The sequence below is a fragment of the Notothenia coriiceps genome, unplaced genomic scaffold (assembly GCF_000735185.1).
Source record: "Notothenia coriiceps isolate Sejong01 unplaced genomic scaffold, NC01 NC01_scaffold00027460, whole genome shotgun sequence".
Classification (NCBI taxonomy): Eukaryota; Metazoa; Chordata; class Actinopteri; order Perciformes; family Nototheniidae; genus Notothenia; species Notothenia coriiceps.
The window spans coordinates 63377-78375 of NW_011360161.1; the positions used below are offsets into that span (position 1 = coordinate 63377).

General features: G+C 41.7%; 1 protein-coding gene across 1 annotated transcript; it reads left to right on the top strand.

Annotated features, from left to right (window-relative positions):
* Window positions 1-2073: 2073 nt before the first annotated feature.
* On the top strand, window positions 2074-14278 carry c2cd5 (C2 calcium dependent domain containing 5; the record flags this gene model as incomplete). Its single annotated transcript, XM_010785245.1, has 17 exons — window positions 2074-2353; window positions 2802-2910; window positions 3061-3147; window positions 3287-3458; window positions 3553-3648; window positions 3938-4093; window positions 4203-4440; window positions 6458-6621; window positions 7483-7701; window positions 8179-8267; window positions 8678-8713; window positions 10066-10174; window positions 11712-11765; window positions 13507-13621; window positions 13764-13862; window positions 13976-14087; window positions 14199-14278. Coding segments are annotated over exons 2-17 (1916 nt in total), but the record flags the coding sequence as incomplete, so codon positions are not given.
* Window positions 14279-14999: the final 721 nt, after the last annotated feature.

The window sequence follows — 14999 nt, forward strand, 5'->3', positions numbered from 1 at the left end:
TTATGGAAAAGCTTCACATATACATCGGTACGCAAATGCGCTTTGTGACACAAGTGACGGTACGCATTTCAGATTGTTGCCGCGCATGCGTACCTTCGTACCACTTATGTGCACCCCTGTATATATATATATATATATACAGTGGCGACTGGTCATTAGGGGCAGGTGGAGCACAGCCCCACCTAGTGTCAGCGGAAAGTATTAAAAATAATGATTACAAAAAAATGCAAAAAATATTTTTAATACTTTCCGCTGACACTAGGTGGGGCTGTGCTCCACCTGCCCCTAATGACCAGTCGCCACTGTATATNTCACCTGATTTTGCATTTTCTGAGTCACAGTATATAAATGTGACAGTTCTGTTCTGTTTTCTTAAGAAAGGGAGATGTGGTGTTAGCTGTTATGCTTTTATTGTGATAGAGCTAACAGGATGTAGGAGACCGGATGTGGACACGACTGGTCATGCTACACAGTGGCGTTATGTACAAAAGTGGTGGGGCACAGAAAACTTAGATGTCTATATATAAGCTTCTGCAGTCAGGTTCATGGCTGGTGAGGCACTGGCACTGACTCTTCAGGTTTACAAATATAATATTTTGACCTAAATCAAAATATAATATTATTTTCAAAAGCTTTTTTTGTCTGAAGCTTCGATTAATTTTAAACAGACAGTTCAACAAAAGGATACCCAAAAAATGTAATTTAATCATTTAAATATCGAATTGTTCTCTCTTAGTAAGATCCCATTTTCAATCAAATTGCGGCCTTACCTTGACTTGAAGATGAGGTCCATTTGGCTATCCTTCTGGACTTGAATCTCTATTACTTGTTTGTAAAAGTCCTCCTTATCCTCTTGTATTCTCAAAAGTCTATCGAAAATTATAAAAGTAGGGTAGACATGTGGATATTATCCGGCTGAACAAAACGTGCATTTATCTAACAGGTACGTTTCCCACAGATCTTATTTTGAGCTATTTTCTAAAATCCTATGGAGAAATCTCATTGCTNATTTCCATCACTCTTGTTCGTTCTCTCTATGTCTGGTCAGACATCAATCTGTTCCACGTAGCGCGCCCCTTAGAGGCCTGGAGCACTTCCGGAATGTTTTTTTTTTGTATGTGCTTTGGACTTTGCATATCGTGCAGCGTTTTTTTGTTGCGTTTGTTTTCGGGGTTTGTGTGTTGTATTTAGTTTGCATAATTTCTGTAAATGCAGCGTTTTTCTGTTGTATTTGTTTTCAGGGTTTGTTTGTTTTTCATTTCATTATTTGCAGGTGTTTCCTGCTAATGTATGCGTTTTGGGCCGTTGTTCCGCGTTTGCACCTGCCGGCCACCGTAGCTCTTACTAAGAGAGAACAATTCAATATTTACATGATAAAATTACATTTTTTGGGTATCCTTTTGTTGAACTGTCTGTTTAAAATTAATCGAAGCTTCAGACTAAAAAAGCTTTTGAAAATAATATTATATTTTGATTTAGGTCAAAATATAATATTTGTAAACCTGAAGTGTCAGTGCCTCACCAGCCATGAACCTCACTGCAGAAGCTTATATATAGACATCTACGTTTTTTGTGCACCACCACTTTTGTACATATAAAAACGCCAATGTATATATATATATATATATATATATATATATATATATATATATATATATATATTCTTTTCAAGTATTATGCTTCTTCATTTTAGCTGGAAAAGGGCAGAACTACGTCTACTTCCAGAATCTCGCGGGCCGTATACGGCCCGGGGGCCGGAGGTTCCCCACCCCTGGTTTAGAGGAAGAGGACCTTCACTGCGCATGTCCAAGACGAACCCTAATGATGCCTTTAGGTAACTTCGTTATATTGTTTTTTTGTGTGTACGTAGCTACTTAAAACACCACGAAAAGCCTACATCTACGCACAGTGCTGCTAAGTGTATTAATTTTTCTATTTTATTCTTATTTGTGCTTATAGTGAACGTAATTGTTGTTTAGGCTAATTTCGTTTCTGTTTTTTTAGCGTTTGAACGGAAGAACGAGTATACGGGGTGTACCTGAAGGCAGCACACAGTAACCCGTGGTGGAAACTCATTCATCATGAGCTGGACCCTCATGAAGCTAGCAGTTAGCTTTACGCGCTAATCACTGATAGGTGTAATTAATTGATTAGTCGGTCCTTTCGTGGACCGTACATTTATAAACTGTAATTTCAACTGAATATTATTCAAACGACACTCTCCTGCCTGGTGTACTAGCAACCGATTTAACGTGTCGTGTTATGGGAGATAAACGGAGGTCAGACGAGTGGTTGGCTGTCAACAGTAATGACAACAATAAGGTCCACATTGACAGTTCATAGTCTAGCACTGGTAAGGATGATACTGTTTAAACTTGTATTAGCAAAGTCATATTATTAGTACATGGGCTTTGCAGTATTATTGTTGAAACATGGCCGATCCAGGTAGAGCTAAGCAGATTGACTGCAATGCAGTTACCCTAAGTGGATTTTCTTGCTAACACAATCTAGCTAACTGACAGTTAATGTCTTGTTTATAAATGTTAGTTCAATAGATATATTTGAAGCAAGTTGATAAAACCATTTGGAGTTAGACAAGAAACGTTACATTTAGCTAAGTAAGCTAGCTTATTAGCTCATGGACATGTATGTTAAATAAGGGGCTGTCCAAACTGTCAACAACAAATGGCTATGTTGTTAAGTTTTCCACTCTGTTCCCTGTTGATAGTGACAGCAGCGTTGATAACTGTTTGTCCAGAACACCATTGAAACACGAATTATTATTATTATTTTGTTTACAGTTCAACTATAAAGTGAATCATGCCTGGGAAACTGAAGGCCAAAATTGTGGCAGGGCGCCACTTGCCTGTGATGGACAGAGCCAGTGACCTTACTGATGCTTTTGTAGAGGTGAGTGAAGCCTGCAGATCACGACTTTTAGTTTGCTTTACTGAAACCATTTACACCTGTGACAACATACATTTTACTCTTGGGTTCAGTATGGTCTGTATCTCACTATTAATCAAAGAAACTTCTTGTCTTTTGTCTTTCATTTCTCAGGTTAAGTTTGGAAACACAACTTTTAAAACCGATGTCTGTCCCAAATCCCTCAACCCACAGTGGAACTCAGAATGGTTCAAATTTGAGGTAAAAGGCCTATGAGCTTCTCTTTTCCATTGCAGGAAGTGATAGTGTGCCTTTAATACACCACACAATATACATTCATTACATTTTAGAATTTACTCTTTTCTGCTCTTTTTTATTCTTTCCCTCTCTTGATTTGTAGGTTGATGATGAGGACTTGCAGGATGAGCCATTGCAGGTCACAGTGTTGGACCACGATACTTACAGTGCTAATGATGCCATAGGGAAAGTTTACATTGACATTGACCCGCTGCTGTGCAGTGAGGCTGCCTCTGTCATCTCTGGCTGGTTCCCTATCTATGATACAATCCACGGTACAACAGGAAACTCATCTGACTATGATAATTGCAAAACTTTCAATATTTACCGTTCTTTATTATAATTTCTATTTCTATTGTTTGTTATTAGGTATTCGAGGTGAGATTAATGTTCTCGTCAAAGTGGAGCTTTTCAATGATTTGAACCGCTTCAGACAGTCGTCCTGTGGGGTCAAGTTCTTCTGCAGTAAGTCTGACTTGACTTTCTGTTCACAATTGTTTGTTTACAGTTAAAATACCTTATACAAAATAATTTGTGTGCTAGCAATGCAGATTGACAAAATGTAGTTTGGGTTTCATTTCGAATATGAACAAAAATACAGGTTTTATCACTGCCAATAGTGTATAGTTAAACCAGGAATGATCACTCTTTATGTGCTACAAGTGGAATTATAGCTATAGGAAAGTTTAGATAAACTATTCTCAATTTAAAATCTTTTCATTCTATGTGGCGTTTGTCTAATTGTGTATCGTAGCCTCATCCATTCCACGGTGCTACAAGGCAGCGATGGTACACGGGTTTGTGGAGGAACTTGTGGTGAATGAAGATCCGGAGTACCAGTGGATCGACCGTATCAGAACTCCTCGGGCCTCCAATGAGGCCCGTCAGAGGCTCATCTCTCTCATGTCCGGTAAGAACATTCCCAGTGATCCGTTTTTCATTTTGGCGTGGAGAAAGAAAAATGCGGTCGTTCCTGTTCTGCCTCTTGTTAATATGGCTGTGTTTTACTCCTTATTTAGGAGAGCTACAGAGGAAAATAGGGCTTAAGGTACTGGAGATGGGCGGAAATGCAGTGGTGGGCTATTTGCAGTGTTTTGACCTGGAGGGAGAGTCAGGCCTGGTGGTCCGGGCCATAGGTACCGCCTGCACACTGGAAAAACTCAGCTCTGGAAGCGCCCCTAACTCCAACACACATATGCACCCTAACACAGCCCCGCCTTCCAATGCCTGCAATTCCCCTTCTAAGGATGGAAAGGAGTGAGTATGAAACATCAACACAAGCATGGACCCTGCCTCTTCTAATGTGCAAGTTTGTCTGCAAATCGAGCGTGTGAGAATGGGGAAAGAAGAATGGTGTGTGCATGAGAGGGAGAGCGTGTGGATAAAAGGTAGTGAATGCTAGTGTGTGTATAGCAGTTACTCCTGTGTGTGTCTCAGAATCTTTGATTCCTGTTTGTAGTTGTTTGTTTATTGTGTCATATGTATTGTACTATGAAAACTAACAGCACACAACATATCCTGAGACACACACATGTAGAGTGTACACATTCATCCTCCCTCAACGCCCCCGCCCTTGTCTGCTCGATAGACAGCTGTGGCATTACTTTCTGCTTCTGCATGTTTTAGTGCTGCGTCTTTTTGTGAGTATCTAGCTTTCAAATCAAGCTCCTTCACTTTGTTCTGTTGTCCTCATCCTGAGTGGTTAGCTTGTGATTTCATCCAATTACTGTAAGCTTATCTAGAGTTGAGTGCATGTTTACTTTTTTGTATGCATGACATATATAGCTTTGCCAGTGCACATGAGATTTCGTATATTAGGCATGTAAACATCTTTTGGTGGTTTCTGCAAAGGTCTCTCCACTCTTCAACTTTCTGTCAGTTTTTTTGGGATACATTTCTAAAAACGTTGTATCCATTTTAATACCTTTTTCATGCAGAAAATGCAGTTTTCAGCCTTTTTTAAATACGAAAATGTCCTTCATTGGAAACCTATGATTATGTACTGGCTAAACAAGGCATTTAATAACAGCACCTTGGACTCTGGGTATCAGGGATGAACATTTGTATTATTTTCTGAAAATTCATACAGCAAAAGATTAACTATACATTTAGTCAATTATAAAGATTAAATATAGTGAAAATGATCGTTAGTCACAGACCTTTTACTGCTGTCCCCGTGCCTGTTTTGGACTTGTTTTATTTTGTGTTTGCATCCCTGTTGTGCATGTTTGTGTGAGACTGAGATCTTTATCTGAGGGCTATTGAGTTCCTTGCTGCTTTCATTAGGCTTTAAATAGAATAACAGGGACATAGAGAGAGCGTGAAAACAAACGTTTTTTTTTCTTTTCGTCTCCTTTTACACTCTATTGCAATGTTGTGGTGTTGGTTCTTGTGTGCATCTCTTTCTCCCTCTCTGGCTCTCTGGCTACATTTGGATTGGGACGTTTCTCACTGCTTGTGTCCAAATCGCTCCTCTGTCTTCTCCCTCTGCGTGCTGATTGGCCCAGGTCTCCCCTTGCCCACGGATGCCGCTCCACCCACAACAGCCCAGTGCATTCGGCCTGCAGCTCCCAGAGACTGTCCCAGAACTTCTCTGTCTCTGTCCCCACACTCATCTTCACTGGTACGCAGAGGCAGGGAAGGAAATCATACAAAAGAAAGACACAAAGTTTTAAATACAAAGAGAAGTAATACGAAAGGAGAAAAGTGAATATATTTTTGCTGGAGTTTGGTAGGTTGACAGTCCAATAGTAGTGATAAAGCCATTCTGTAGACTGAGATATCAAGACAAAGAATGAAGACAGACCCTTTACCTTCTTTATAGCAAGCCCAAACTTTCATACTAGGCTGAAAGCCCTCTTCCCAGTGTCATTTCCCCACGGTAGAGGGTGGGCAGGTTTCCCGTTGCATCCTTCTGCAAGGGCCTCTGATCTCTCCACAGTCACCTGACCTTTTCTTCCCTCCACTGGGACACATGCTTCAGCTCCTCATCCTCTATCCAATCTCACCTTCTTGTGTTTTGCCATAGTGCTTTCTTTAGTTTAATGTTTGTGTATGTTTGTGTTTTTGCTTTCCATGCTTGCTTTATTTTTTCTTCTCCAACCATCTGTAGCACCTCAAACACGCCTCACCCAATACTAACAAATCATACATTAACACAGAAACCTCCCCAAAAAACCGCAACGATGACCCAGTCCTTTGTATACACACACCCACACACTCAGAGGGTGAGGTGGTGACTGACGTGTGTGTGTGTGTCATGTTCTCCTGGCAGGCCGGTATTTGCTGAGGACCTGACCCTGTCCTCCGGCCCGTCAACCCCTTTCAGAGCCCTCCCCACCACCTCCTCCTCCTCCCCTCCCCCCTTCTCTCCCTCCAAGCCATGCAGCCGCCAGTCCTCATCATCAGACACAGACCTCAGTTTGACGCCCAAGACGGGTAAGGACACGTGGCCCCATCTTCTACTCCCATTCTAACCCCTCCATTCTCCCTCACCTCATTGTGGTGCTACTATGGTGGTATTTTTTTTTTCAATGTTTTGTTTATTTTATGTTTTACATGGTTCTGTTAAAATTATTTTATAATAAATAAAACATGTCATGTCCCATCCTTTCCCTTCTGAGTGGCTTGGTGTGTCTTCTTTTTCCCCCACTATTGAACAAAAATAATCACGATTTCTTTAAAATGTGCTTAATTTTGTGAAGACACACCATATCCCCCCTTGTTGTTGTTGTTGTTGTTGTTGTAGAAGCATTGTGTCCCATGAGGGGCTGTTTGCTGATCTAAGGTCACTTCTTCATTAGCAGCCATTATGGTTAATCATTGAAGAAAAGGTAAGTTTAGTGAAACCCTGCCCTCAAGGACATATTCATTAACACAGTTCAGCTGTAATCGACTGTTTAGCCTGAAGATCCTTGTTACCAGAGCCGCTCCCCGGACCCCTCAGGTGGCGACCAGCAGTCCCCCAAGTCAACATCCCTCCTCATTGTTTCCTCTCCTTTCCTTTCTTATCATATTTCATCTGCTCTGTCATATAATTCTCATATTCTCTGCACCTGGCTAACGAGAACACTTCCTTTGTTGAGCATTGCGCTTAGCAAATGAAGTGAAACAAAATGATACATTTAGTCTGTCAGTTTATTCTTTCTCTACGCTACCGCCCTTTTCTCCCCGTCACGTCCTTACCCCCCTCCTTGTTGTTGTGTTTTTGACTCCTCTCCTTTTTTGCTCTGCCTGTCTGCCATTCTGAATATATCTGTGTTTCTCTGTGCACCCTCCATCTGTTTTTCTGCTGGATAGTGAAGCCAGTGAGAAGCAGGCCTGGGATCTTCCTGTGCCCCAGCTCCCCCACCCTCTCCACAGACACTCTGTCCCTTTCTGGTTCTGGCTCAGTGATCTGTGGTCACAACTCTGCTCATAGAGCCAGCACCCCGCCCCCTCCCTTCAGCGTCCACTCAGACACTGTCTTGCTGAGAAAAAGCGTGTCCTTCACAGAGGACCTGCTGCTGGCAGCCTCCGGTATAGTAGGACCGCTGTGTGTCACAAAGTAACGGAACCTCATGACAGTGTTGGCGCCTCTCTTGTATATTGGGTCAACAGCAGAACTGTTCAGATTGACTTGGTGTTATCCGAAACAAAGGAACCATGCATGGTGCAACTGCCCAGAGCTTATTGTGACACAACACTACTGACTAACTTAAAGTCCTACTCCAGCATGTGGTTTGATGTATTTATCAGGCATACCTTATTCTAGGCTCAGTATTAATATATGAATAGGAAAACATTTTAAGAGTAGGGTAATCTTAGCATGAGGGTAAAGCAGGTTTGTTTACTGTCTTCTGTCTAGGGTGTTCTGTCAGCTGTTGCTTTTACTTGGTTTGTCAGAATAACTTAATGCTGCAATGTAAATAATCAACTGACAGTTTGAATTTTTAGTGCATTGATGTGTGTGTTTCAAGTAACAACAACTGAAGCTGGACTCCTCTCTATGATCAGGAATGGGCAATGGAGGTAGCGCCGGGAAGGAGGCGGGGCCTCTGAAGACCCTGCTCAGACAGCAGACGCAGACGGCTCTTGAGCAGAGGGTACGATGACTCAACTCAACATATTCTCAAACATGTATTTACAAACTAAATTGCAGACATTTGAGACTGAACTACCCTGCACGATTTAAGTTTCATGAATTTCACAGACACTGTTTTGTTTCAGACTGGGCCTTGATTGACTGGCTACATCACTGAAATGAAACACATAAGAAATAAACACTTCATAGTCAAAGTAGTGAGCTAGACTTAGCATTTATGAGATGCTTTGAAAACTAGTTTGCATTAAGTGTTTTAGTCTCAGATGTCTCACAGTGTCAAACACTTTTTTCACACCTGCATTTTTTGTGAAAGATCACTAATTTACATGTACGTGTTTAATGGGGAGTGGGTCTGTGTAAGAGCAAGTAATGTTCCCTTTCTTTGTCCTTTTGACCATTTGTGCTACTCAGGGAGCGTCCTCCTCTGGGTTATTGTTAAACGCCAGGGTATGTCCCATCAGTGTGGCACTTCCTCTCTCTCCACCTTTCCCCTAACACCCTGACCAACTGATGGCCACCACCACCACGTCTGATCAACTCCTAACCTGTCCCTCCTGTGCTGTCTGTAGATCTCAGAGTGGCAGGCTGGGGCATGGCGGGTGGTCCTTGTGTGACCCCTGCTTTTGTATTTGCTCGGCCCCCATCGGCACACTCTAAAAGATTCACAGACATGTTTGCCGGAGGGCTCGGAGGCTAGGAGTTGTGTTCCCTTCAAGTTTGAAGGGTTGCGTGACTGTGCGTGTGTGTGCCTTCTGGATACTCATGTCAAACACCTCCCCTCCTTTCTGAATTATTTTCCTGAGTCTGATTTGGTTATCCTGTGTCAACAATGGGAATGAGCACGCTCACCTCATCCTCATTCTTGCCTCCTTGCTCCGAGTGGGAGGAGTTCTCAGTTAAAGTAGTAGCTATCTCCCTTGCTGGAGTACCGGACAAGAAACAAGCTTATCTGTGGTCCCACCTGATTGTTCCCACCAAAGCCATTCATCACATCTACATGCATGTTTGGACGTCCCTCAGATTTTCTTTAAAGGTGGTCATTACTTCAAACTATACAAAGAGGCTAGCAGGCGGTACAAGTATTTCCAGCTCCTTTCGTGAGTGAGTGCATGGATTAGAATGATTTGACTGGAAGCAAAATACCAACTGTCATGTTAATGGACAGTATAGCATGTAAATACCTTCAGCCAGGACCTTGTGTGTGTGTTTGTCCTTCACTTTCAACTCCAAACCTAATTGATTCATTTATATAGATTTGCAAGGATTGAATGGATCACTGAATCAGTGGTACCAAATACAGTATGTAGGCTTCATAGTAAAAAAATAAATAAAAATTCAATCACTTCCAGATCTATTTGAAATGTTTGTCTACAAGTGTAGCCTGGAATGGATCGAGTGAGGGACTACTCAGGGGTAAACCTTGCATGGGGGAGACACCATCAAACTCAACCCTTGCTGCATGTTGGCACTATTCCTCACACAACAATAGTTTTAAGCCTACACACACACCAGTCAAAGATACAGGGAAAAACATGTTTCTTGTAATCAATACATTTTTACTATATGCCTTGAGAGACAAATTTAAACATTTAAATATATGTATTCTTGCACCTTTAGCCCCAATACAAATATTAGATTAACAAATGTTTTCACTAAGATATATACTTCTGAATAACAATACAATCTGATTAAGTTTTAGAACCAATGAGCAGTGACTGATGATTAGTAAAAAGATACTTTGGCAAGTCCAGAGTGTGTTCTCCCTTACTGTAAGTGACACAACTGTTTTCTATCTGCAGGAGTTCCCCTTTTTCACCTTGACGTCGTTCCCTCCTGGCTTTCTGGTTCATGTCGGTGGAGTGGTCAGCGCTCGTTCTGTCAAACTATTGGACCGTATACACAACCCTGGTGAGTGCAGCGCTCATAGGCACATCGCTTTCTAATGTCCATTGTCGTCCGAGCGATACGAGTGAGCTCCTCCATTGACCTACATTATCGTGTGAGTGTGCTGTTGCAACTGGCTGTAATGCTTCCCATTACTATCTCGTTCTGTGTCCTAGTCCCAATCAGTTTGGTTGTTTAGAACAATTATGTTGAAAGACTTCAGTTCTGTTCCAAAGCAGGTGAAAGCTGTTCCTGGTCACACTTTTAGGCTGTAGCATTTTGATGGAAATTAAGTTAGCACAGGCTCTTCATTGGTTGTGTCAAACCCGTTGTATGGATAGGGGCAACTTTCACCTTGTGATTGACTGACTGGCTTTGTGGTATGTAAAGTCTGTTCTGGTCATGTGATGGCTGTGAGTGAGTGTGTCTGTGTGTGTGTCGCTGTGTTAATTGTGTGCTGAGGTGCTGCTCTCTGGAGGTGAGGTGCAGTACTGTTGCATGGCTCCATTCTGTCGCCTGCTGCTTCTGTTGTCTGGTGTTGTTGGCTGCAGGTGGCGCTGTGGTGAGGTACTGTGGTGTTTTTAAAATGTGCTCATCAATGATCAAATAAGATTCTTAACTCTATGTTGAAATCATCATTCAAATAAGACACTTGCCCTTAGGCAAGTACCTGCCTGTTAAAGATCTTGGTAGCTTCAGTAAATAATACCCTTGCTAGTTTAATGGTCTTTTACAACTTTGACTCTAGGTTGTTTGAAAATGTAGGGACAAGGGAGCGCTCATTAATGTTGGCTGTGTTACAATAAGCCTTTTCTATTTAGAGATGTTCAGGGAAACTAATATAAGATATCCAAAAAACACTGTACTGATAATCTTCAAGAAGGTCTATGCATATAATAACTTGGCCTACAGTATATCTCTTTAACTAACTAGTGTAAACAGAATAGTTTTCTTAAGGTTTTTGCTGATCCAAAATTGCAGGTTTAACAGCTCTGCTCAATGTCACTATGTCTTGACTATAATTACTACAGAGCCTATAAGGCACCCTGTGGAGTTTTTGACCACAGGTAGCTATAGTTTTACAAGTTGTGGCCTGTTTTTGTTTGTATCATGCACAAGGATGCACAAGCATGCAGATGATGCGAACCATCTACTAGTTTTGGCAATGATTGGCAACAATTTAAAAAGTAAAAACATCAACTTTTCTAAGTTTGTTTCACCTCAAACATATATACAGAAACCCTGAATGTATACCAACTGTTAACTCCACAGGGAGTGGAGGTAAACCTGACTTAGACTGATGCTGCATGCTCCTTTTTTTAATTATAGCTTCTCTTCTCCAATTTTCTTTGCTATTTTCAATTTCTTTTTTGTCAGTCATCTTCTTTCTAGATTGTATTAGAAGGCCATAATATAGTTTGTAGTACTTTTTCTAGTGACTGTGAGTTCTGTCTGTCTTTGCATAGTGATTGTGGAGTGCTGCTGTTGTGCTGTGCTTGTTTGTTGGACTCTCTCTTTTATTTTTCTCTCTTTTCTGTACTAACGGTGTGTTCTGGCCCAGCCTTGGGTAACACTCGCTCATACAAACTGCTAGACTGGAATAGTGTCACTGCAGGTATTTCCCCCCTTTTACTGCTCTCACCCACAGGAGTAATGGCAGCTCACTGGAGTGAGGCTTGTGCCCTCATAGCATGCACCCAACACTGAAGTCTTGAGAACAGCTAGGCTTCATATCTATATCAACAAAGAAATTCAACAAAAGCCAGTCCGACAGTGTTACACTGAACATTGATCAATTCAGTGAGCTGCCATTCTCCACTCTCTAAACTGTGTGAGTGTGTGCTGGGCTGAGTTGAGCATGCGCTGTGTCCCCACCCCACCCGATCGAAACCTGGCCTGGCTTCCCCCCCCAGCTCATCCTGCTGCACAGAAGAGCTGCAGCTCTTCCCCTAACATTGTCCCTGCGCTGTTCTAACGCTTCCTGAATCAGCATCGTGGTCAAACCTGTCTAGACCAGAGGAGGTTTAGGAGGTTTACTGTGTGACAGAGAGCCATTGACGCATGTGCATCCCTAACTCACTGGGCCATATTCATACTGAGAGAAAGTGAGAGAGAAGGAGGGATGGATGCATGGAAGGAGGGGTGATTTTATGGGTGGCAGTTGAGGAAAATAAAAAAAATGGATTTGGGATGAATGATTGGGATGGAAGGAAACATGAGCTTGGGTAATGGAGGAAGAATGCCATCACTCAATATTATCTAACTCAAAAACTAGATTTAATGGGCTCTGGTGAATGAATATGGCCCTTCTCTGCCCATGAGCGTAAACATGGTCATGAGCGTGCACGTTGGTGAGCCTGTGCCTGTGTGACATGCTGCTTCTGGTTTAAAGGGCCTGATGCCTGGCCATCAGTCGTTATTCTTCATCTCTTCTCCAAATCTTCCCCTCATTCATTCCTCCCCTGTCTCACCCAGAAGTCTCTCTATCTTCTTTTTTTGGGGCCCTGTCAGCATGTGGCCCTGACTGACAGGGAGACATGGGGTGTGGCTCAATACTCTAATGTAGCTCCTTTCATGTCTTCTTTGTTCAGTGATCCAGAATTGAGTGAGATCAAACTCACAACTGGCAACGATTAGGCTCTCGTGAAGGATTTGGATGTAACAGTGGTGGAGTTAAGCCTCATGAGATTATTGAAACCCACCCATGGTTTAGCCTAATTATGATGAAGGCTCAATCCCTTTGAACTTGAAACGTTTGTCAACAATGTAGAGACACTAATCACATCAGGCATTTTTTTGTAGTAACTCTTTTACTATCCAGGAGGATCTTCTTTCTATAGTCAGAAGCCACAACACGGCTCTGTATCTCTCACCAGTGTCCTTTTGTTCTGAAAGGAGACAGAGAATTGAGTGACAAAAGGATTTGAGATCATATGCATTTAAAAAACACACAAGTAACCAAACCGTTGACTCTGCCTTCATCATCATCCTTAAAACTCTCATTTCATCATTCATAATATCACTTTGTTTGACAAAATGATACTTGGTTTTGGCTTGCTTTGAAACATTGTTTAATTCATATTTCATCAGTGTATTGTTATGATGTGTGTTTTATTTTCTGGTTATTTTTCACATTGGCAACAGATTAGATACAGGCTTGTCATATTTCCTGTTTGAGTGTGTGTAGTGTCAGGAAGTATTCTTTTTTTAATTGAACAACGTCGACAGTTAACTAGGTAAGCTTTACTCTTGATAGCAGTAGAAAGACTCCAGTGTTCAGTGAGGTTTTATTGGATAATTCAGCCACCTGGAATGGTTTGTAGAAACTGTCTGACTCTGAGTTTTGTGTTTTCCAGATGAGCCAGAGACTCGCGACGCCTGGTGGGAGGAGATACGCCAGGAGATCAAATCTCATGCCAAAGCTCTTGGTTGCCATGCTGTGGTGGGGTACAGTGAGAGCACTAGCATCTGGTATGTAGTAGTACAAATATTTCCTTTTTTCTGCCTGCTTTGCTTATTGTTGATGTTCATTTTATAACCCAGTTAGTTTTAAACAAGTTCCCGTTGTGTTCTCATCTTCTTCCCTTTCTTCCTCTACCTCGCCTTGACCCAGTGAGGAAGTGTGTATCCTGTCAGCCTCAGGCACAGCAGCCATCCTGAATCCTCGATATATGCGCGAAGGCTGCCTCGACATCGTAATCGGCGACCACAGGTTGATATGATTTATGACTGACTGATTTGAATCTTTGTTTGTATACTCTTTATGTCAGCACAGCTTGAATTGAGTTTTGAGGATGATTCCAGATGGTGTGTGTTTTTCTGCAGGTTTGAGGAGCCGTCTCCTCCGAGTTGTGGTTTCTGCCACATCCCCTATGATGAGCTCAACATGCCCTTTCCAGCCCAGCTCACTTACTGCTACCAGTGCAGGCGGCAAAAGGTGTCAAATATATTCATCTTGATTGCAGAAATCGTGTAAATCGTTGTCCCATTTATTAAAATGGTGGGAAAAAGCATGAATTAGTAGTAATAATTGTTATGTGTCTTCAAGGTTCCTGATGTGCTCTTCACAACAATTGACCTGCCACCAGAAGCAGCTGTCACAGGAAAGGGCTGCCTTATCCAGGCCAGGTAAAACATGTCACAGTTAAATGGCTTCAAGCCGTTTTAAACTGATTTCCAACGTAGAGAAGAAACACTAACGCTGGATCTTAAAGAAACTCCATTTAAATAGCAGAAGATATATTTCCAATGACAGTAACATGGTTTAAACCAGTGGTTCTCAACTGGTCAGGCCTCGGGACCCACTTTTTACTTGGTCAATACATCGCGACCCAACATTTTGAAGCACTCAAATCTATTCAACAAAAGAACGTGCTGTAATATACGCTTTTCAGCATACAATATTAATAAAAGTGAAGTACAATGCATATATCCCTTATATCTCTTTACAGAACTAAAGTATGCTTTTAAAAAAGGTTTAATGAGATGATGGAATCAAAGCTGAACTACTGTATATAAAAAGGCACACATGCTGGAAATCCAACCCGAGCAGGGGGGTCTGGGGGAATTCTCCCTCAGGAGATTTTTAGAAATACTAAATACATTTATTACTACCCGACATATTAATAATATGTTATGCCATTGTTTGTTTTTCACTTTGTTCTGACATCTTGCTGCGAGAAGAGTAAAGAGGAGATAGTCTGTGTGACTTACTTTAAATTCTGGGTAAGGGTAGATAGCTCCCATTGTTCTGTGACCTGTCAATCATCAAACCGGGGGTCATATTTCATTATGTGTTCATTTTTATCTGAAGTTGTACCCATGGATGTATAAAGAAGAGTTCTACCGC